The 24,384-nt window shown below is 37.5% G+C and overlaps 2 protein-coding genes across 12 annotated transcripts in view; one reads left to right on the forward strand and one right to left on the reverse strand.

Moving 5' to 3' along the window:
* Positions 1–418: 418 nt before the first annotated feature.
* LOC113045561 (probable E3 ubiquitin-protein ligase HERC3) lies at positions 419–21,626 on the forward strand. Its single transcript, XM_026206030.1, has 25 exons — positions 419–542; positions 2,011–2,333; positions 3,505–3,664; positions 5,545–5,621; positions 5,717–5,938; positions 6,106–6,197; positions 6,476–6,606; positions 6,978–7,132; positions 8,212–8,288; positions 8,730–8,854; positions 9,553–9,612; positions 11,000–11,111; positions 12,174–12,363; positions 12,436–12,599; positions 12,783–12,896; positions 13,019–13,042; positions 13,128–13,217; positions 13,603–13,773; positions 13,894–14,037; positions 14,436–14,602; positions 15,960–16,023; positions 17,289–17,371; positions 18,105–18,288; positions 18,373–18,475; positions 19,800–21,626. The coding sequence occupies exons 2-25, from the start codon at positions 2,108–2,110 to the stop codon at positions 20,006–20,008; spliced, it is 3,144 nt and encodes a 1,047-aa protein (XP_026061815.1). The 5' UTR covers positions 419–542; positions 2,011–2,107; the 3' UTR covers positions 20,009–21,626.
* Positions 21,627–21,699: 73 nt separating this feature from the next.
* The window catches only part of LOC113045630 (protein FAM13A-like), a 43,179-nt gene continuing 40,494 nt past the window's right edge, over positions 21,700–24,384 (reverse strand). For all 11 annotated transcript variants that reach the window (XM_026206324.1, XM_026206986.1, XM_026206404.1 and 8 more), the window contains 3 exons: positions 23,756–23,952; positions 23,081–23,182; positions 21,700–22,934 (listed from right to left, as the gene is read on the reverse strand). In XM_026206324.1, coding sequence (XP_026062109.1) covers positions 22,811–22,934; positions 23,081–23,182; positions 23,756–23,952 — 423 coding nt within the window. In that variant the 3' untranslated portion in view covers positions 21,700–22,810. The remainder of the gene's footprint in view (positions 22,935–23,080; positions 23,183–23,755; positions 23,953–24,384) is intronic.

Consider the following 24,384-nt stretch of genomic DNA (forward strand, 5'->3'; position numbering starts at 1 on the left):
ATTTTTAAGATTAAATAAAGAAAAAAATAAATAAGAAAAAGTGTGTATATTTCTCCAACGTATAAATGAAATCTGTCTTAAAAACCAGATTTATGGCAACTAGTTTTTTTTTCATCTCCACTACAATGGACTCGAGGACTGAAGCAACAAAGTTCAACATATTTTAACCGTATTTCTGTACTAGAGTTTAAACATACAGAATGTTATATTATTTTATAAATTTAATTTCCTGGCAATATACATCTAACATGGTGCTTAGCTATTTCTGTTGCATTTACTGATGTCAAAATTTTAAATCAAGTCAATCTCCAACAATGCATTTGTTAATGAACTACAAGTACAGTATATGTGCACATCAGGGCCTGTGCATTGACAAAGCTATACTCATTGTCGCCCTCTATTGACTCAAACGCTATTAGAGCTGGTTGACAGGAGTCACGTGATGAGTCGTAACTTCCTTGTTTTTGTCGGAAACCATTAAACTAAAACCATTCCAGTAATACACGACCAAAATAAACAGGAGACGAAATGCATATTACCAGGTAACATTATCTACTTTAAAGCACCTCTCTTAATACATGTTTATTTCTGACTTGTGTTAGACAGGGGACTGCATTTGCGTGATGACAGTTCAGTGAGAGTCATTCAGTGCGGTGTTATGTGTCAGTTTGTCCTGACATTATGCTGAATATTAGTATTGAGCTACTGTATTTAACTCATGTACAGTCCGTTTAGATGTCTGAATATTAATATCTACAGTTTGTAAACTATATAATGATTTGACTTATTAAAAACATGAAATGCGTCATGCTTGTTCTTACAGGCCGAATTCAGATTGCACCCACATATGGAAGACTTCTGCTGTGTTTTTAAATCTAGACAGCATTTCTGGCCATCATAGGTATTTTTCTAATGGAAGGTGTCCAAAGTGCCCATGACGTCCATAAAATCGATTTGACTGTCGAACTTTCAGAACGTGTCAGTTACACGCAAAAAGTTGAATGTATGGAACGCACTTATCTTTCCAATAATTAAATCATATTTCAGATGCAAATGTTTTGAATTTGTTTGCGGACGGTGCTCAAAAATTTCATTCGAACGTTCAGAACACGCCTATGATTGTCCAGACATTAAATTCGAATTTTTGGAACACTCAGAAAATGTATTCGATCGTTCTGCAGTAACCTTACCCATTTATATACATTTATCCATTAAAATTTACAAAATCTTAAGAACGCAACAGTAATATGCAAAAAGTCAAACGCTCGGAATGCATATAGTATGTCTCTTAAAAAAATTAACCGGTCTCTTGGTCCAATTTTTTATTCTAATCTTTAGAATTTACCCCTTTTTAAAACTTAGGCCTACATTCAGAATTGTCAAAATGTTCAGGACGCCTATGATTATCCATAAATAACATTTAGAACACGTTTCTTACTCGTTTGCATTTATAACCCATTTGTAATGCTCCACAAGTTGATTCTAATGTTCAGAAGGTACTGTACCTTTAACATAAATTCAATTTAAACATACAAAAAAAATTCGGAACGCGCCAAGTACACTAAAATAATTCGTATATTCGTGATGTTGCATGGTTTTATATATATATATATATATATATATATATATATATATATATATATATATATATATATATATATATATTAGCCAGCCCTAGTATGATAACTGAGTAAACAGAACTGTCCCCTGCCTAGACAGAAACGCCCACTTTTATCAGTACATGTTTTACAGAGTGAATGGAATGATTTGTGATGATTCAGTTTTGGAGGGGTTAGACATGGATTAGTAAATCTGCGGTTTTAACCACACCAGGTGGTTTATGATCTGCATTCTTGTTTCAAGGGCCCGACTGTTCACACTAGCTTCATTTCCACACACGCTGCCCAATATGGAAAGAGGAATGGGGTGTGACCTCTTCCTTTCCCTTCCACTGATTTCTCACCTATTTGCTTTCCAGCGTCTTATGTCAGACTTTTCGTTCTGTTCCAGATCCGTCACTTACAGGCGGAGGCGGCAAGGCGGTACCACCTAGGAGTTCTCCCATATTCTGGATCCTTCCATCTGTCTCCCTCTTTATGTGTGAATCATGATGCTGTGCTGGGGAAGCAGTGGCTCGGGTCAGCTGGGCATCGGTGCCTCGGAGGCGTCTGTCTTTGAGCCGAGGAGCTGTTGCATGTTCGACGGGAGGGGTCTTAAAGAAGTTGCCTGCGGCAGCCAACACTCGCTCTTCCTGTTGCATGATGGGAGCGTTTACGCCTCTGGCTCCAACAGCTTTGGTCAGCTGGGCCATGACAAGGGAGGATGGAGGCCAGGTAACTGACACTTACATCCCCAAAAAATAGATTCAGACATTAGGTTTTTGTTGCTGATGTTAAATATTAGATACCATGCCTGTAATTTCACACATATTATTTTCAAACATTTAGACCTCGTTTATAATGCTTCAAAATTCAAAATACTGATCTTTAAACACACCTTTGCCATTAATTCAGTTTGAATGTACTGTACAACATGGAAAAATAATTTCTCACGTTGCTGCTGAAGTTTTGTCACATCTTTTAAAACAATGTGACATAAGCAATTAAATGTAAGCACACTATATTGGCACATCTATAATCAAATTGGCATTTTTCTCAGAAATGAGGCAGCAAACTAATCATATGCCCTGGATTTAGTCCTATAAAAACATTGCTTGTTTGATCATGCTGGTATTAAACTGCATTAACAATCAGTGATGACAGCAGATCTTGTTTTATCCAGCATGCATGGGGACTCACCAGTCCGGTTTATAAGAAAACAATTCCAAGCTTCAGACATACTCTCATCTGTCTGGGCTAAAAAGATAGCAGCAACCTTGGTATGATCCTTGTGTGTCCAGTGCAGACACCAGTTACTGATTAAAGAAACCAATCATTATTGCAGATTATAGAGAAAAGCTATTTGAGAAGAGTGTGTTTTTGCATCAGTTTGGAATGCCCTACATTTTGTTTCTAGAGAATGAAAGTTTCTTCCGCTGCTGTTTTGGTTAAGAAGGCATTCAGTTTCGTCTTACCACACTTTTTTTTTTTTGGTTTCCTTTGAGCCAGTGCTGTATTGTTGACAGCTCGGTGAGATAATGAAAGATTGCATGTGACATTGTTTTGATGCCACACCACTTTGCTTTGTCACTTAGGTGTCTACATCTTGTTTAACTTGTTAGACACTGCCCATCTTCACCATATTTTTGTTGAAACCTTTTTTTCATGTTTCTGCAAACGCATAGAGATTACAAAAGGAGAGCATGTATTTGAAATAGAAATCTATTTCTAATATTGGAATCTTTCCAAAAACAGTATAGCTGCCACAAACCTTTTACTGCACAAAGCAAATCTAGCAGTGTCTGCAGTAAACCTGTAAATGGGATGTGAATGATGTCTGTTCAAGCATCGAGGCTGGTGAGTGATTTGAATCTAATGGCTGTTTGTTTGTGTGTGTCTCTCATAGAGCTGGTTGGAGCTCTGGATGCTCAGAAGATTTCCGGTGTGTCGTGTGGGCAAGCTCACTCTCTGGCGGTGAACGAGCAGGGGCAGGTGTTTGCCTGGGGGGCTGGAGAAGGAGGGCAGCTCGGTCTGGGTGCAGCTGAAGAGGTGGTCCGTGTGCCCAGGTAAAACTTTACAGCACTTTGTTATGCAAAAGGTATGACAATAACATTTTATAGACTCATAAATGAGAGCAGGCTGATAAAAATGTTAAAGGGTTAGTTCACCCAAATATTAAAATTATTTCATTAATAACTCACCCTCAATGTCGTTCCAAACCCATGAGGCCTCCATTTATCTTCGAACACAGTTTAAAATATTTTAGATTTAGTCTGAGAGCTCTCAATCCCTCCATTGAAGCTGTGTGTACGGTATACTGTCCATGTCCAGAAAGCTAAGAAAAACATCATCAAAGTAGTCCATGTGACATCAGAGGGTCAGTTAGAATTTGTTAAAGCATCGAAAATACATTTTGGTCCCAAAATAGCAAAAACTACGACTTTACTCAGCATTGTCTCCTCTTCCGGTCTGTTTCAAGCATGTGATGCATTGCTTCCTGTCATTACATTTATGCGTTTCTGTTTTTAAGATGCTGCTTCCTTTTCATTGTAACGTCTGCTCTTGATAGGGGAATCTAAAAAGGATTTAATTGCCTCCTAAACTCGTGAGGGGGGTCCCTGCATGCTGCCTTTCACATCGCAGGGTGCCCCCGAACACAAGAGATCTGAACTTAATGATAGTTATAATGTGCTATTACTGAAAGCTCTTCTGTTCTGTTGTGGATTAAATGTTGGCTCTAGTATTGCTGAATAACCCACAACAGATGAAACAACATTTCCTAACACGCTGCCCTTCATTTACATGTGAACATCACTTGTCATCTTAGTTATTTGAATAATATCACATGCACAATGTGGCCAGAGCGAGTTAATGATTGAGGGTTATTTATGTGGTTTCAAGGTGGTGACGTGATAAAGGCCACTGGCATTTGACTGTGAGATTCTTGGTCTGTCAGTAAACCAAGAATTTTGTTATTGAATTTTTTGGATACTTTGATAATGCTTTCAGCTACCAATAATTGTGCAGGACCCTCAGGGCCATTTAACATGTAGTAGTTACCATATGTAACATTGTACAACAGTAAATTACAACAATGCTTTTACCGGCTTGGACCTTTGACCTTTTGCATAATACTAAATGACTGTCCTATTTATTCGTGATTTTGTTTTATATTTATGACAACGTGAAATCAACAGGACTGAGAAAGTGGTGTATTTTTATTATTATACAACGAAATTCTATAGTAATTTTATTTTTAGTTTTTTTTTTAATTATTTATAAAACAATAATTGTGAATGTGCATGTTTGTGTTTTTAAGAAAGAAAATTGTTTTTTAGAGTTTTTTGTCCCTTAATTATTTCATCCATTAATCATCCATGCATCCAGTAATTAATAAATGCATTAAAAAAAAATTGCTGGTTTTCCCCACAATCATTGCAGATACTATTAAAAATTTATAAGTGGTTATGCACCATGTACTTCTGGAATTTGAATATTTATTTATGTAATACCTTCTGCAGTGGATTCTCTGAACTCTCTCAAAATACATCATTTTGATTATTATATAAAATAAATATTATTATTTTATAATGTACAAAAATTTGTACAAAAATAATTGTTTCCATTTAGATGTTATTGTTTTTTTTTCACTTCAACTTTATTGAATTGAGAAATGATTTATTAAATCCATTTCACTAAATTTGCAGATTTCCCCTCACAGTCGGTGCAGAAACCACAACTCTCCGTTAGTCAGTCAATGCAGTTTCTGCATCATAACTAACTAACTAAATAAATACAATTTAAAAACCTAATTCCTTGTGGACCTCGTTATCATTTATGTATATGTATATATTTATGTATTTTGTATGTATTTTGTATGTATAGGTACATTTGATAGATGTAGTCCAGAACTTTCTTTCTTAAATAAGTTTACATATTTTTTTAGGTTGATTAAAAAATTGTGCGAGCATCGAATCTCACAAGTAATGTGTGGAAACCAACACTGCATAGCACTTTCCAAAGGTAAGAGCAGACTTCCACTGACATATCAGTAGTTTTGTTTTCTGTTGTACTGCTGTGCCAGTAAATGAGGTTTCCCGCTGTCCTCCTCGTCTCAGATGGTCAGTTGTTTGTATGGGGAGAGAACTCCAGCGGTCAGCTGGGTTTAGGGAAGGGAGAGCCCAGCACTCTGTCTCCTCAACCGCTCAAATCTCTGAGCGGGATCCCTCTGGCTCTGATCAGCGCTGGAGGAGACCACAGCTTCGCCCTGTCACTCTCTGGAGCCGTGTTCGGCTGGGGGAAGAACAGCGCCGGGCAGCTGGGCCTCAATGACGAGCAAGGTGAAACACACACTGACCTAGAGGTTCAAAATCAGGTAACCCAAAGGTTGCTGGTTTGAATTGTTCAGTGGATTCTTGTTGTAACTTTACTTTACAGGATTTGTCTGTCAGTCCGAACTGAATAGGATTAAAGGAGTGACATAATTTGTTTCTCTGTTCTGTCATAGATCGGGCTGTTCCCTGTCACATCAAGTTCCTGCGCTCACAGAAGGTGGTGTACATCAGCTGTGGAGAGGAGCACACCGCTGCCTTGACAAAGGTATTGATCATACAGTGTGCCGAAAAACATGCTAATTCAACCTGATTTTTAATGCATGACAGTGTTGCCCTTTAGCAATATTTTCCATATCCAAGTTTACAAATGTGAATCTAATTCCTGCAGTTATTTTAACATTCTCTTTTTAGTTACTGTGTGAAAATGTTTTGATAAGAATTTTTGTTGAACTGCAGTAGCTTAAATATGGAAGTTGTTCGAGTGTATTTAGAATTTTCAGTCCTAGCATTGAAGCATCGCCGCTCATGCTGTGTTTGATTTAGGACGGGGGTCTGTTCACATTTGGAAATGGTTCAAGAGGACAGCTGGGCCACGATTCCACCAGAAACGAGCCTCTTCCACGCAGAGTCATGGAGCTCATGGGCACTGAGGTGTCTCAGATCGCTTGTGGGCGGTAAGTAAACACACTAGACAGGATGCACTTTTCTGTCTCCATCTGTTTTAGATTGGTGAATGTGCTGATTTCCTTTAGTGTTAGTCTTTAGTGCTTAAATTTGTTTCATTTAACACCGTATGGATAATGCACATATTCTTCTGTTGTTGTTTTTTTGCGAGTAAATATTGTGTATTTATACAGTGTTATTAGAAAAAAATGATTAATGCAACATTAATTTAATTTACTAAGGATGCATTCAATTGATCAAAAGTGACATTCATTTAAGTAAGTTAAGATACTATATAATACTAAGAACTTAAGTTGAGTAAGTTAAGATAAGTGTTCATAAGATAAGTATTTGACAGCATACTTCGGTGTGTACGTCACAGGCACCACACCCTGGCATTCGTGCCCTCCACTGGTCTGGTTTACGCTTTCGGCTCCAACACTCAGGGCCAGCTGGGTACAGGCCTCAGAGGAAATGCTAAGAGCCCACTTCCTGTCAGAAACATCCAGCCCCTGTGCATTGGATACACACACACAAGTATGTCCACATGAACACCAGGCCACTGTTGTATATTGTGCATGGATTATTACATAATCAAAATAAATACTAACAAGCCAAATGTTAATTGCAATTGATCTGACCTGACGAGAGCATGTTCATTAAAGTTTCATTATTCTTCTAACTCTGTTTGAACCTTAAAGGATGGTTCATAATGGAAATGATCTGGCTGCATCTGAGTTCTTTTATTTGTGCATTGACAGATCAGCCTCAGAACTTTTATAGCATTGCAGTTTCATAATTTGCCCTGTTTAGTAAATCTTTAATGTGAATTCCTTTTGAATAAATAAATTGAATTAAAAGTATAAAACAGTTCACACAACAGCTGTTACAAAAACGAATTATCAGTCACACTTAGTTTTTTTTAGAATAGAGGTAAATATGAGCACATTTGTCTATTTTAGGACATTAATACACACGACTATAATGGATGAAAAAGCTCCATATAATTTCACCATTGTTGAGATGAGTGTTTTGTTTTGCTGTATCATGCTTCAATGGCTTTCCATCTGAAGCAGATATAGAGGGTCTGCTATTTTGAGGGACTGAATAATAACTCCTCTAACTGGAGTGAAAGGGATTGTTATAGAGACCGTGTGTCTATGCAGGAATGATCAGATAGAAATAGACCGCATTAAAGAGGATCTGTAGTTTGATTTGTGATGCAACTAATGGATGAATCTTTCAAAAGCTTTGATGTGTGTGTGTGTGTAGTTTTATTTTGATGACCCCTCAGAAGGTTGAATGCACAGTTAGGTTTTTTTTTTTGTAAAAATAGCAATAATTTGTGATTAAGTCCTTTTATAAATTAATTTTATAAGGTCGTCTGACCTGTATGCTGATATTACTGAAATGATTGATCCGTGTTTTAACATAAAGTAGGTATGCATTGTGCAGAGAAGGGCCTGATATCCATTCTAGTTTTCTTGCTTCTTTTAGGGAATATTTTGAACTTGTTGAAAACACACTGATGACTAACAATCATTTTTCATATGCTTTGTTATTAAATGACTACTGTACAAAAAAAATGAACCACTTTGTTTGTTCTTTGTCCACAGAAGCCGAGTGCTACACCGTTGGTAAAATTCACAGTGGAGGCGACCACAGTTTCCTGTTGTTGTCGACTACAAAGGCGGTAAACATGCTGATTTTCACTGGAGTGTCATTAGAGCTGATGCTGTGCTGATTGTTTGGATGTGTTTTCTTTACAGGAATATTTACCAAATAAGTGCATTCTTCAGTACCTTTTCACAAATTATAAAGTATAGTCAGTGCTTGCTATACTACTAGCTTCTGCGCTTGTGAAAATAAAAAAAGTGACTGCTAGGAGTTCAGTACCTGCTCTTATCCACATGGTGGCGCAGATACATCATTGTAAAGGACTTGCTGATGTTACCCTCCTCACTAATGTGATCTCTTCTTTAGTTTCAGCGTATGACAATTAGAAATTTGACCGGTTGATGTTAAAACAGTGCTGTCGTGTTTATTTGGAGTTATTATATTATTCGTATCATTTGGAGTTATTTGTGGTCATAATATTATGTATCTAAGTGTTTGGTTGTGTGTTTGTGGACAGGGTTCATCTTGTCCAGAGGATTTTCGCATTATGAATACCACCAAAAGCATCGCTGTGATTAATTCTGAGAGTCTGGACAGCTGGAGGATGAAGCTCCATGACAACAGCGATTCAAGCATCACCAAGTGAGTGTGTGACATTATCCGGCTTGAGTAGTTACGACAGAGGCCTTGCCCAAATCTTCCCCTTGGCAACGTTTTATTATTTAAAATATAAAATGAGCTGCATTGCAAAGTATTTAACAAACTTGGAGGGTTTTTGCCCACCAAGGATGCATTTATTTAATGAAGAATACAGTAAAAATGTAAGTATTATTGTGAGATATTATTACAAATTAAAGAAACTATTTACTATTTGAAAATATATATTTAAAAAAATATCAAATGTAATTTAATCCTGTTATACAAAGCTGTATTTCCAGCATCATTACTCCAGTCTTCAGTGTCACATGATCCTTCAGAAATCATTCTAATATGCTGATGTGCTGCTGAATAAACATTTCTTGTTATTATCCATGTTGAAAACAGTTGTACATCTTAATATTTATGTGGAAACCATGATACATTTTTCCACGATTCGTTGATGAATAGAAAGTAAAACCTCTGTAAATTAGTATTTTTTTGTAACACTATAAATGTCACTTTTTATCAGTTTAATGCATCCTGCAAAGAGGTGAAGTTTTTAAAATTATTTTGCTATTTGGTTTTTTTTATTAAATGAGGTCAGTTGTGATATCAAATCCGTTAAAGCACACACTGTATAAAACAGATTTGTTATGATTTTTTGGTGCTGATTTCAAATCTCTTGGCTCCTCCCCATCTAGTGACATCATACTCCTGTTTTCCTCAACTGCATGTTGGAACGCCAGCTTTTTAGACCAAAGGTGAGCAGTTAAGATGTTCCTGTCTTGGATTCCCTTGTCAGTAAGCGCATGCACACAGGGTGATGCCATGGACAGCAGAGCATTTTTTCCATAAGTGACTTCTGCTTAACGTCAGCAGGAAAATTCTTTGTACTCTTTCTGTAAAATAACAGTGCCTCCTTCAGAGCAAATGGGACTTGAGGTATCTTTTTCTGACGAGAGAATCATTCTACCTCATTCTGCCTGATGCAGACCTCGATGTTCATAATCTGCACTGCAGCCGAAAACATTTCAAGAGATTATCTGGTTACATAAGGAACAACTGGTGCTGCTGGCATTCAGACAGGGTATTATGAGTTGTCAGATCAAATCTTCATTTTTTTTTTTTTACTGCTGTTTTGTGATTGTGATTAAAACTCATGTCCTAACTCTGGGTTGGCGTGCATTTGGAGCAACACGTGCTGCCTTGGACTCTATAGCACACATTAAACTCCAGATCATTTGAAGAGTAGAGGTTTCTGTAGGTGATTTAAAGAGGTTTCTGTAGATGATTTAATTTTTCAGATGACTCCAATTTAAATTAAACAATGAACAGTCAAAGGCAGTTGAATTGATTTGAAATGAATCCGATTGCTCCAATCCAACTAAACTGAATTATAATGAATCAGATCAGACATATCCAGCTGAATCTAATTTAATACATTAGAAACGAGTTAAAAATGAATCCGATCAATCAAATCAAATTAAGTTTGACCAGATTCTATTAAACTGATTCCAGTCAGAATCAAATCTGAACATCAGAATCAAATATAATTGGATTTAACTGAAGGAATCTAATCGATAGAATCAAATGGCATCGAAATGGTTTGAATCAGATTGGATTGAATGTAAAGCCTAAACACATCTTGCCATCTCATTGAAACTGGACTCGTATTAATAACCCATCTTGGTGTGTGACAGGTCATTTATTATAGATCAGCCCTCTTACCCTGACATCCTTAAAATACTCTGGCTCTGGTTCATGCGTGTGCGTAATGCAGGGATCAGCATTAGGCTTAAACACCCGCAGCTCTCTATATATCACCCAGTGTGTGATCCTGCTTTCATCCCTTCTGAGCGACAGACACAGATAAAGAGCAATGGAGAAGAAAGACCTTAAATCACCTCACCTCAGATCCAACTATTTGTTCATTGGTTCCTTAACTAGTTCCCAGGTCATGACCCAACACTTGCTTGGCGATACTAAATCTCACTGTTATATATTTCCAAGTAGTTTTAACTAATATAGTAACTAATCCAGACATGCAAACCATTTTCTCATCTTAAATGACTAAATTAAATTAGTACAGTATCAGATTTCATAATACGTATAGCTTTTACAAGTTATTTCCACCTGCTGTTTTCGCAGTGATGATGGGCATTTCAAAACCAACCCCAAAGTCCCAGGCATCGATTTCAATGCTGTTAGGCTGCTTTTTGAGACGCTGATGAAACCGGCCTTCGCAAGACTTTTGGAGCAGGTGTGTGCACTCAGATATGTTGGCTTCATCTCATCATTTATTAAGGTCTTTAAAGCACAGCATACTTGGGAGGCAGTTACTGTGCTGCAGACTTTATCAGGTTTCTGAAACATTCAAACTAAGCCTTGTTTGTGTGTTAACTGGGTGAAAGTTGGTGTAGTTTTCAATCATAGCCACTGATTATACAGTAGTTTGCAATCAGTAATTTTATTATTTTTTATTATGTTTTATTTTTAAGAAATCTCTTCATTTATTTGAGCAGAAATACTGTAAAAACCGGAAATTGTGAAATATTATTAAAATTGAAAGAAACTGTTCTCTATTTGAATATATATAAAAAATGATTCCTCTGATGCAAAGCTGAATTTTCAGTATCGTTATTTCAGTGTGACTTGATCCTTCAGAAATCAATCTAACATGCAGAACTGATGCTATTTATTGTAATTACTGAAAACTGCTTAATATTGTTGTACTTTTCTTTTATTCTTTGAATAGAATGTTTAAAAAAACTGCATTTATTTGAAATATATATTCTTTTGTAACATTGTAAATGTCTTTACTGTCACTTTTGATCAATTCAATGCATTCTTGCAGAATACAAGCATTAGTTTCTTTAAAAAAAAAAAAAATCTGAATTTATTATTTAATTTATTAGTTCCCCCAACATTTATTTGAAATATATATTCTTTTTTAACATTGTAAATGTTTTTACTGTCACTTTTGATCAATTCAATGCAATGATACAAAAACAAATCTGAATATATTATTATTTTAATTTATTAGTTTCCCCAGCAATACTTGCATTATAAAATAAATACTCTCAGAGGCAAAAAAGTTATAAAATTCTGAATATATATATATGTGTGTGTGTGTGTGTGTAAAAAATGGTGTTAATTATTATTATTTTTTAATAAATTAGATAATTTATGGTATCATATATTTGAAAGCAAACACTGTCTAAAATATATTTGTTCTGATTTCAATGATCTCTCTGACCTTACTGTTCTCAGTCTGTGTAAATCTATTTTTAATCATAAACCGCTCATAAACGTGTTCTTCTAGGCCACCAAGAGCTTTGAGAGTCTCCTGATCCCCCAGCTGCCCTGCTCTCCTCCTGACGTGGAAGCCATGCGGATCTACCTGATCCTGTCTGAATGTCCCGCTCTCCACGACTCCAAAAACTACATCTCTCTCACCATCCCTCTAGCCATGGCCATCCTCAGACTGGACGCCAACCCCAGCAAAGTCCTCGGTTAGTTACAAAGTTGCTCAAAGTTAAAGATCAAAGGAGCTTTTGAAATTCATCTTCATTCTCATTCCTCAGATAACTGGTGGTCTCTGATGGATTGCGAGGTCTTCTCCAGACTCGTGGAGATGTACAAAAGCATTGTGGTGTTTCTGTTGACTGGCGGGAAGGCGCTCCTGATGCCTGTGTTTCTGGAGAGCTACACCAGTGCTGCCCTGCGACTGCTGGAGAAACTTCACAAGGCACGGCCAACATCCACACAACAATAGTGAATGATTGACTAATTAATAAGCTATCCGATTAATTATTTCCCTAGTATCAGAGCTGAATTGCTGTTTTTCATCTGTTTTGGCAGGCAAGCTTGCGTAATTTAGTTTGTGTCATTAAATGATAAACTAAGTGTTGATCCAAATATTTTGGTGCAGGTCAATCTGAAAGCCCAACGCGTGGAATACAACCACTTCTACATCCCTGATATCTCCAGGCTGGTGGACATCCAAGAAGACTACCTCAAATGGTTTCTACGCAAAGCTGATATTGTGCGTAAATCGCTGCACATGCATACATTTCCATGACACCTCAAAGCCTCAAATCTTGATAATCTAAAGCTGAAAATAAAGTTCCCCAGATTTTAACACATCCTTGTTTTGTCTTGCTGCAGAAAATGCGATGCCCTCCAGTGCAGGTATGTTGATTGAATGACTCCGTATCAGTTTGTTTGTAGACGGTCGTGATGGTCTCCAGTTGATAATCTGAATCTTATTTCCCAGGGTTCTGTCACGTTATGTGCCTATCCGTTCATATTGAACGCGCAAGCCAAGACAACCGTGCTGCAAACAGATGCCGAGCTGCAAATGCAGGTAAGACATCAACATATCAACACTCACTTTAGCTTCTGGATTGTTCTCGTTCTTGAGTTGTTAACCGTTTTGTTTTTGAAATAAGTGTCTGCATTTATATGATCAAATCTACAGTAAAAACAGTACAATTGTGAAATACTTTTATAATTTCAATCTGAATATGTTTTAAAATGTAATGTATTCCTGTGATTATAAAGCTGCATTTTCAGCATCATTACTTCATAGTAATAGGAAGTTAAGAAATACATATTGCATTAGTCTTGGTTGCAATAGTCCATTGCAAAATCACAATTTGCTGTTGGTTTCAGAGTGGATACAGTGAAATTGCTCTGCCTGCTATGAAATATTCTCTTTGACTAGTTTTGCCTGCTTGATTACTGTTCAGATGGCAGTAAGCGGCGCTAACTTGCACAACGTCTTCATGCTGTTGACTATGGAACCTTTGCTGGCAAGAAACCCTTTCCTGGTGCTCCACGTACGAAGGAACCTCTTAGTCAGCGATGCTCTCCGGGAACTCACAGTCTACAGTGACGTAGACTTGAAGAAGCCACTTAAGGTTTGTCTTTAACATCCAAAAGTCAGACTCTTTTCTGGTCCATATTGTAGCATCTTTTGGCCAAGACCACTTACTTATGGCGCAAGTTTGACTAACATGCAATTTTATTGATCATTGCAGGTGATCTTTGATGGAGAGGAAGCTGTGGATGCTGGAGGAGTCACTAAGGAGTTCTTCCTGCTCCTGCTGAAGGAGCTGATGGATCCCATCTATGGCATGTTCACCCAATATTCTGAGTCCAATCTGCTGTGGTTCTCCGACAAAGTGAGTTCAGCCATAATACTAGGATATACCAGAAATGCTAAAATGCTAACCTGTGCCCGGGTTATGTCATGCCTGTAGCACTCTATAGTGCCAGATGAATGAGAACATCAACAGATAATCTGATCAGCCTGCTGATGTTAAAAGATCTGAACCAGCTCTGCTGTTTTCATGCAGATATGATGATCCTGCTGGATTTATATATTGCATGATGACCTGCAGAACACATCAGCTGAGGACTACACGTGATTTATTGAGTTTAATTTACATAGAGGTCTTGTTTGCAGACAAACTTGGATAATCAAAGGGTCATAATGGACTGTTAGATAAAGGAATCTTGGTGATATCTGTACTCAGAAGTGTTTTTATGCGTAACTCATGCCTGTTTGTTTACGTTGCAGTGTTTTGTGGAGCACAATTGGTTCCACTTGATTGGGATCATTTGTGGCTTGGCCATCTATAACTCCACTGTGGTGGACTTGCACTTTCCCCTGGTGCTCTACAAGAAGCTTCTGAACGTTTCGCCTACACTGGATGACCTGAAAGAGCTTTCGCCTACAGAGGGAAGGTATGAAGTCGTAATTCACCAAAAAAAAAACTTTGAATGTGCTGTAGCTCTCCATATGAGATGGGAGTTTAAAATAGGCATGGGATCCAAATCCAGAGGTGCTGGATCCAGCTTGTTCGAAGCATTAATCTTTATCTAAACTTGTACCACTTAGCACTTACAAGCTACATGTTGTTGTTTTTCCATCAAAAGCCATCGCTTGCTGATCAAATCAGCTCGGCCTCCGACAGACCACTGTATCACAGCTCTCATTAGACCAAATCAATGGACTTCCTGTGACCCCCGAGGCTTTACTGAGAAATCGAAAGTCAGTAAACGTACTGCACAGACCAGTGAAGAGGAACTGTTTTGTCTAATTCTTCGCCCTACGCTTGATGTCCTTTGCCACTGCGTTACATAAACAGGTTGTTTTTTATATAACGGTAATTAAAAGCCACCCAAAAATCTTTTTGAACCGCTCGAGTTTGTGAGTCACCATCAGACCACTAATTGTTTGCAGAAGCAGACGAGCCATCCCAGAGCTGATGGCGGGTTCAAGTCTGTAATCGTGCTTTCGGGTTTGCGGCTTCAAGGCTGTTCCCCACATAGTTTTTGAGTCGTATCATCTTATGAAAGCAGCCTTCAGCAGACCTTGACCTAGCAATTATAACTTTAAGACCCGCCCCTCAGCACATAGTGGATGATTTGATCGTGTGCTGCTAATGCGTTTAAAAGGATCAAAGACTAATTGGTTTCCACTCAGTTAGATGTGTTTGACACATTGTTGGATTCATTCTCGGGATGGATTTAATCTAATCAGCAGCTCAGGAACAATTACAAAGATTTACTGCAACATCACATTTAAAAGGATACCCAGCTTCTGCTTTATTTAACTTTAAAGGGGACATCGGATGGCCGTTTTCCACAAATTGGTATGATTCTTTAGGGTCCTCATGGAATATCTGCAACATCTTGCATACTGAGCTCAGTACACAACAGGGCATTTCCGTTTCCTTTTCCTTCTTTTAAATGTAAACTTAATATATTCATGCAGCTTGCTATAAATATGTCCTGGTCCTTGTTTTGAGACCTCATTTTAATCCGGCTTCTGACTTAGACTGGTAGCTTATGTAAAAATCCCTGCAAACATCAGGATTTATATGCGGTTTATAGAGTCATAGGCAGAAAACTGTCATTTGTTAAAAGTAGGAGATGATGTGTGGCCCCTGTCCTGCTTGGGTAAGCCGGGGTTTGCTTTTACATCCTGCAGCTGGTGAGCTCTTGAGAGAGAGAGACTATTAAATGCCTGTCGATGACTCCAGAGAAACATCAAATTTCCACTAAATGTTTGTCATCACATGTGTTCACCTGTCTATAGGAGTCTTCAGCAGCTGTTGGAGTATGAGGGCGATGTGGAGGAGACCTTCTGTCTGAACTTTGCAGTAAGTTTCCTGGACACTAAAGTAAATATGACCCCTCTTTTTCGGCCACATTTGTCCGATTAGAAGGATATCACTGATCACTATTAATCATATTATGAAGAAATTCCCAAGGCAGTGCTATAGTAAATAAATTCAACTGAACTTATCCTTGATATCATGCACATGCTGCCAGGATGGTTATTTGATGTGATGTAGAATTAGAGAAGGGCAATTAAAAAAATAAAAAATAAACATTTATATATCAGTATTTTCCAAGCTTTTAACAATATTAGCTGTGAACTAGCTAATGAAGTTGCTATTTTTGCTTTTTCACTAAATAAATATTTACTGATATTTAGTCATATGTAACAATATAACAGCGCAACATGTATATTTAATCAAATATGTTATATTTAGTCATTTTATTTTGTTTCATTATATAGAATAAATGAATTAATAAAATTACAAATATTAAATATACAAGCTAAACTTAAATATATAGAAATTAATGAAAATTCGACATGTTTCCTTGATAAATAACTGAAATAACTTTGTTGAAGTACTAAAATGAATTGAAATAAAAAAAATAAATGAAAGCTAAATAAACTCATTTTGACCAAAACGGAAGGACTAAAATTTTAACTTAAATTGAAGTGAAAATTGATCATATAAAAGCGAATGCAAAAATATTAATGAATAATATAATAACATGTAAAAATACTAATATGACACTTTACAAGTGTATCGCTAATTCTGTAATGCTAACCTATTATAATATATCCATCTTAAAACTCTCATACTCTCATATAAGTCAAAGAAATGAGTGAACACTGTTTTAGTGAAACTTAACTGTTCAAAATAGTACTCTAATATTACTGCGATATTCACACTGTTGCTTCATTTAAAGAATGAAACTGAAAGTTTTATTATGTTCTAAAACTCTACGAATTTCTTTCTTCCGCTGAATACAAATTAAGATATTTGGAAAGATGTTGTTACCCAAAGAGTTGCTGGTAGCCATTGACTTTCATAGCATTTTATTTTTCATATATTGAAGTCAATAGCTACCAGCAGATGTTTGGTTAAATACATACTTCCAAATATCATATTTTGCTTTTAACTGAAGAAATAAATTCATACAGGTTTGGAACTATGTGTTTTTTTTTCTTCCCCCATATGAACATGAGCACTTTCACTGATGTTTCGTCAGCATACTAGGATGAAGGGTCACTTGTATTGAGCAAGGCAAAATGCTCAGTGACAAAATGTAACAACTGTGTCCACAGATTACGAGAGAGTATTATGGGATCACAGAAGTTAAAGAGCTGGTACAAGGAGGGAAGACCATCGCCGTAGACAAGACGAACAGGTGTGATTGTTCACAGAGTTTGTGGTGTGTGTCTCTTTAAATAAAGGTCTAAAAGAGGTCATGTTGTTCCTGTCCGTGCTCCATATTTCAGTGTCTGTGTGTGTGTGTGTGTGTGTGTGTTTGTGTGTGTGTGTGTGTGTGTGTGTTGTCAGAGGGAACAAAATTGCAAGGTTTTAGAAGCTGCAGGAACAGATGGGACCGCACACAAATCCAAACAATCCGGAACATAAATCCCAAAAAAAAGAGAAAAAACATATAGATGCACACACATTTGTTATGTGTTAAGAATTGTTGATGTGTTCAAAGTTATATTACAGGAAAAACATTAAGTCGAGATTGTATGAAAAGGAAAATAGTTTTTAAAAATGGCAAAAGTGTTTGTCAGGAACGTGTGTGTGTGTGTGTGTGTGTGTGTGTGTGTGTGTGTCCTGCTGTCTGACGGTAAGATTAGGCGGAAGGCCAATCGTCTTTAGCTCAGATCAAGACTCGTTCCCACACACACACACACACACACACACACACACACAGCAGACCTGACACTGATATATGACCTCCTGAAGAGATTAGAGATATTTAGCCCAGCTCAGATCATCAGTCTAAATTCACTCGGTCTGGTGTGTGAGTGCATGTGAATATGTGCACTGGATTGATCCTTCAGGGAGATTTTACAAACTGAGATTTTACAAACAAAAAGTCAATAAAAATGTATTTTTTGTGTGTGTTTGTCTCTCAGGAAGGAGTTTGTTCATGCGTATCTGCAGTATGTGTTCAGCGACTCTGTGCAGGAGCAGTATTTGGCCTTCTCCAGCGGTTTCCTGAAGGTCTGTGGTGGGGAGATCCTCTCTCTCTTCCAGCCCTCTGAGCTCATGGCCATGGTGGTGGGCAACAGCAACTACAACTGGGAGGAGATGGAGAAGGTGGGACACGTTTACAGCGGTGCTTATCAATTTTATTTAGACTCTTCCTTGTGTTTTTCATGGCTTTGTATCTCTTTTTTTCAGAATGCATCCTACAAGGGCGAGTTCTCTGCATCCCACCCAACAGTTAAGATGTTTTGGGAGGTGTTTCATGAATTTCCCTTGGAGAAAAAGAAACAGTTTTTATGTAAGTGAGAGACAACAGTGTTATGGTTGGTACTATTGAATATGTTATATAAAACTGTCTGAATATAAAGCTAGAGCAAAGACCTGCTCAGACCAGAAGTGAAACAAAACAAAGAAGCAAAACACAATTGATGTATTTATTGTGTTGAATGAAATCGAAATGTACACCAGCATTATATATTGTGCACCTCTGGTCTGCCATTCTCTATAAACTCCAGAGGGGAGTATGAAGATATCCAAACACTACTTAAAATTTGCAAACAACCATAAAACAATTTAGCTGAAGGTCTGCATTGATTCCTTTAATAGCAGACGTGCAGAAGAGTGTACTATGGCTCCTCTAAATAAGATTGCTCATTTGGTGTTGGCTGTCAAAATAGATTTTGATTCATTATCATTAGCTGTTGCTCTGGACTATGAGGCTTGGGACCCTGGAGCCTAATTTATTGGTCAGTAAGTTTTTGGCCAGTGTTATTTTAACATTATTTGTATGCTGTTTATTTTTTATTAATATTTAGAATTTTATCCTTATATCGTTTTAATTTTAATTTTAATTCTAGTTTCTTTCTTCTTTTTTTTTTTTTGCAATTTCATGTGCTTTTGTCATTTTTACTGTTATTTTAATATATTGGTTTAAATTTAATTAATTTTTAGCTCTTTTTATTTTTTTATAAATATTTTTTTTATTAATTTCCAGTCGTTTAAGTGCTTCAACTTAAATGTATTTCAGTTAACATTTATATTTTTAATTTTTATATATATAAAACATATAATTTTATGTTAATAGTTTTTGTTTCAGTTAACAATAACCTTGGTTTTGTCATCATATGAAGAAAAAATGTATTTGTTGAAGTATTTGTTGATCATTAAGGTAAACTGATGAATACATAACTTAATGTGTGGTCACATTCACCATTGCTAACGGCAAAAATCCAGTCATTTTAAAAGAAAACCTGGGAATTTCTCATAAGGGAGACACATTCCCCAGTGCAGATTTTGCACCAACACCAAGTTTTTCACAGAATGCTGCTTGCTTTGATGTACAGCAGGGTTGCCAGGTCTGCGAAACAAAACTAGCTCAACTGCTATACAAAACTCAGTAACAATTTTTTTTTGCGTTTTTCCCATCTGTCGGGGATTCCCTCTGTCAAAATCACGTTCCAGGGGTTGGAATCGCTTTAACCTGCAGCAGCAGTGTAAAAGTAGCCCAGTTCAGACCAGTGCAACACTGGTATTCTGTGCGAGTACACTGTTGGACTTTCTTTGCACCAATGCAACTGTACCTTTACAACACCGATCAAAAAAGTGTTTTTGTCTTCCTACAGTATTTTTGACAGGCAGTGACCGTATCCCCATCCACGGCATGGCCAGTCTACGCATCGTCATCCAGTCGACTGCTGCGGAAGAGCACTACCTTCCTGTGGCCCACACCTGCTATAACCTGTTGGACATGCCCTGCTACCAGACCAAAGAGACCCTGCGGCACCGGCTCACGCAAGCCGTGGAGCAGTACGAGGGCTTCAGTCTGGTCTGAGCAGGATCTACAGAGGTGGCTTTCTCTATGCTGACACTGCACTTTAAACCTGTGGAGAAATGGAAACGAATGCTGCTCTCGTGTTTATTTTACCACAGACGAGCACATCCTGAATCTCATATGAGTAAATGTATTATTTTCTTATTTTTACAGCCGGACTCTGACTTGCTTATTTGCTTGAATCTTGAGATGTGCACAGTTTTGTTTTTTTGTTTCTTTGCTTCCGTTTTGGTTACAAAAACGTATATTTTTTAAATGACAAAAGTAAATAATAAGATTAGGATTGAGCTGGCAAAGCATTATTTCATTTGACTTTCTTTATAGTTGTATAATTGTTTTTGGATCAGATTTTAAAACCCATCGTTTGCTCTTGTCTAGACCCCGTTATTTTGTTAGGCATGTCCAAACCTATTCCCTGAGGGCCACTGTCTAGCAGAGTTTAGCTCCAGCCCTAATTAAAACATCTGAACCAGCTTAATTTAGGTCTTCATAGCTGGGTGTTTAATCCCATTCAGAAAGAGCCATTGCAACCCTACAAATCGGGGGCTCGTCCGGGATCAAGACAGTAGAAGTAACACAGCCCCATCAGCACATTATACCGGACAGACAGTTTCAGGCCAAATACATTTGGGATGTCCAATCCTGGTTCTGGAGGGCTAATGTCCTGCATTGTTTAGCTCCAACTTGTCCCAACATACCTGCCTGGAAGATTCTAGTAATCCTGAAGACCTTGATTACCTTGATTCAGGTTTGCATTCAACTAGGGTTAGGGTTAAACTCTACAGGACAGTGGCCCTCCAGCAACAGGATTTCAATACCTCTGCAATACATTAAAGGGATTTAACTTGATGAAAAATCTCTTTTGTTTCTGAGCTTTCCAGTTCGGTTTGTGCATTTTCACGTTTCCACTCCACTGGTTTTCCTTTAATGTACAGTAGCAAGCCATTAGCATAAAAATCTCTCTTATTAATGATAGGCATGCATGAGCATGCCATGCCCAGGTTGAACGCTGAAGCTGCTTTTTTTGAAATATTTTAATGGACTATGGGGAAAAAATACGATATTTCTTTTAAAGTGACATCCAGTTGAGATTGAATTGAGGTACAAATCCAGCAATAACTACTGGTTGATGTACGTGTACTAGTTATGGGATTTGAATTATGTTTTAATCCAACAAATGTGAAAATTCTATCAGCCATCTTCTTCTTCCGGTCAATCCATTGCCGCTTTCTGTTGTTTCCCATGAAGGTCTCGTTTTCTACTCTCATTTTCTTTCTGAGTGGAACATTAATGTTGGGTTCAGAATGACTTACATTTGTGGTTTCTGATATGGTGCACTATACAGGACCGTCAGGGACCACAGCGAGTTGTTTGCTGTGGGCTGTGGTGTTTCACATCTAGCTCCATGAGATGTATTTGTTTGTACTTGATGGAAGGTCATATAAAGAAGGGTTTCTATCCACCTTATTCCTTTCTGTCAATGTATGCAAACAAGGGCTTCTTAGTGGCTACCAATGCATTGTTATTTTAGTAAAGTATATTTACTTTTATAGCTTTCAAATTGAATATATTGTTTTATCTATTTTTTTCCAGAACAATAAAATGACTTCACCTCGGATTAAGTATCAAACTTCATGGCAATTTCTTGCACTAAATGGCGTCGAAACGAAAACCCAACACCAGTATATTCAGAAAAAATAGTTTGGTTTTATATAATATTTACAAAATACAAATACAATCATGTACTAAAATGTACACACAGTATTCATCTTTATCCATCAGTCTCGTCACGTTCAGCAAAAACAAGGTCACACTACAATTTTCCAATCTGGAGAATAAGAGATAGGGGTGATGTACTCTGTTTCTATCTGAGGCATAAACACTCATTGAGGCCCCACAGTTTTGTTTTCTATTGCTTGCTAACAATAGAGATGGTTTTAGGGGAATCAATCCACCCACATCACCATTAAACAGTGAGTTTCATTTGATGAGCCATTAGACAATAGAGTACAACGAACAATGAAAGCAGGATTATAGTTCCTTTGTTTGTGCGTTTCTACATTGCAGAATGGCAGATTTCTTATGGTCGTTCATTTGCACGTTTTTTCTTTCGTAAAGAACATAACTGAAGTAAATTCTAGCTTAGTCAATGGTCTTAGTGGTGTGTTGGGGGGGGGGGGATTTCTCAGAAGCATTTATGTTCAAAATAAACCATTATGGCACCAGTGAATAATGAAAACTAATATACAGAGAGCCTTCCTTCCACAAATTGGTTACATTCTTCAATTCATCAAATATGAAAAATTCCTATAATGATGAACTCTCCTCGTCCTCTATACACAGACAATTTAAGACGCGTCATCTCAATGTTCTTCAAAGCTTATGTCTCATTGTGAAAACAGTTGTTTCTATATTACAGCAATATTAATATAGAAAAACAAATCTAAAATTTGAAACAAATGTTGTATAATACAACAAACCCTCACAGAAACGTTCTTCTGGAATTCAATGGGAATTAAGATCAGAGATTCACAAGTAATCTGATTGTTTTCTGAAATCCAGTCTCGTAGCAGATGCAAAAAAAGCAGTCCAAAGCAGAACCCAAGTCCTTTTTTGCTGTACAGTGGAACAAACAGCACTGTAAATCTGCTAAAGGTGAACCAGGCATGTCTTGGCATCCTTCAAAGCCAAATGTGCCTGTATTGAGTCAATAAAGAGGTACATGTCTTTGTACACACTAAATTGCTTTGGATAGCAGTGGCTGGTTCTTGTTTGGCCAGTAAAGTAAATCCCATATGAGCACTAGATGAATTTAGAGGAGTCTCTTTTACTGATGAGCACTTCCAACAGCCTTAGCTTGGCTTTAATGTGCTTGTATTCATTGTATTCTCCAGCCAAAGGTGAGCGATCTTCCTTTTGCACGTTTCTAAATGGGAACAGCAAAAGTAGAGCATTTAGTAATGAGATTTAGTTTCTCTCTCTGTAGAGACAGATTCAAGCTTATGAAAATGTACACTTCTAAAAACAAGCTTGTACACCTTTTAAAGTTCATACTGTGGAGGTTTTCGTTACCTGCCGTTTTGTTTGAAGAACTGATCCTCGAAATCACGGAGGTTCTTGCGGATTCTTTTCTTTTCTTCACGGGCTTCCTGGAGTTGCTCCACAAGTTCCTGCCTGTGTGTTTGGTTAAGAAGGAGTGGAGAGTTTTGAGATTCTTTCTACCCACCACAACAACAATGCGATAATTGGAGGTTTCAATGGTTGGCAAATATTACTGAACATTTCACTTTTTTAAACTTACAAATTACTTTTAGCCTACTATACATATGGCCTTGTAGCTCCACAAAAGATGGATTAAATGAATACAAGAAAAGTAAAAGATCTATAGGGGTGCTTACACACTAGAGCTCATCGCAAATTCATTGGTTTCAAAGGTTACGAAAAGTGACGCTACATTGCACAACCAAATGTTCAGAATATTAGTTTACCAGGACTGTGTTTCCCAAAAATCATCTTAAGCATAAATAGATTTTGGAAACCACTGGAACCAATGGTCTCTACAATCTACTTGGGTTTACGATGCTTGTGGGAAACAGCCAAGGTTAGTCTCTTTTTTTGAGAGCGAACTGGTCATTAGAGATCTATTGATTTCTATCTTCAAAATGGACCTCAAATCACTCAGTTCAAGCATTATCTTGTGTGTCAGCACCCTAAGACATAGGTTTCTATTCTTAACCTTATACTTACATGGAAGCAGCATGCAAATTGGACAATCTCATATCCGTGGTGCTCTTAGAGGGCGATAGTTCATCAACAGGTGAGATGAAACCATCTGTGTCCTCATCCAGCTGGTCGAGAAGTCCCAACATGGTCACTTCCGGCTTAACAGTGACTGTGAACTGTGTCCTGGTATCACTGTCATCATCCGAGCCATCCTCCTCCTCCTGGAAAAAGAGCAGATGGCGACGGTTAGTTTGACTGCAGCTTAACTCTAAGAGTTTATACTAGCATGACTGGGCAGTATCAAGCGTAACATTGATTTTGAAGGCAAATCTCACTGACATTCAGCAATCATTGTGCATCAAGCCTCTGCCGTGACAAGTGTTAGTACAAATGAAACGAATCAGAGCTCCAGCAGTGCAATAAATAATATTTATTTCAACTGGAGCATTTGATGCACGGACTTACAAGAGTTACCGATTTGGGTTTTCTTTAATACAAAACCCAACAGGGGTGTGATCAAAAGGCAATGGAATCAGCAGGAGTCCAATCTCACAGCACTCCCATGCAGTTACTGATTCATGATTAAGTTAATGAGGAAGCTAGTGGGGAGAAGGAGGTGGGTAAGCCAAATCACTGGTTGGTTGAGCAGTAGC

Source organism: Carassius auratus, chromosome 1 (genome assembly GCF_003368295.1).
Source record: "Carassius auratus strain Wakin chromosome 1, ASM336829v1, whole genome shotgun sequence".
Lineage (NCBI taxonomy): Eukaryota > Metazoa > Chordata > Actinopteri > Cypriniformes > Cyprinidae > Carassius > Carassius auratus.

Coding starts and splice junctions, on each gene's coding strand:
- LOC113045561 (XM_026206030.1), top strand. CDS start 2,108: ATGATGCTGTGCTGGGGAAGCAGTGGCTCGGGTCAGCTGGGCATCGGT. Junction 3,665..5,544: donor GAGGTGGTCCGTGTGCCCAG/GTAAAACTTTAC, acceptor ATATTTTTTTAG/GTTGATTAAAAAATTGTGCG. Junction 13,043..13,127: donor TGCGATGCCCTCCAGTGCAG/GTATGTTGATTG, acceptor CTTATTTCCCAG/GGTTCTGTCACGTTATGTGC.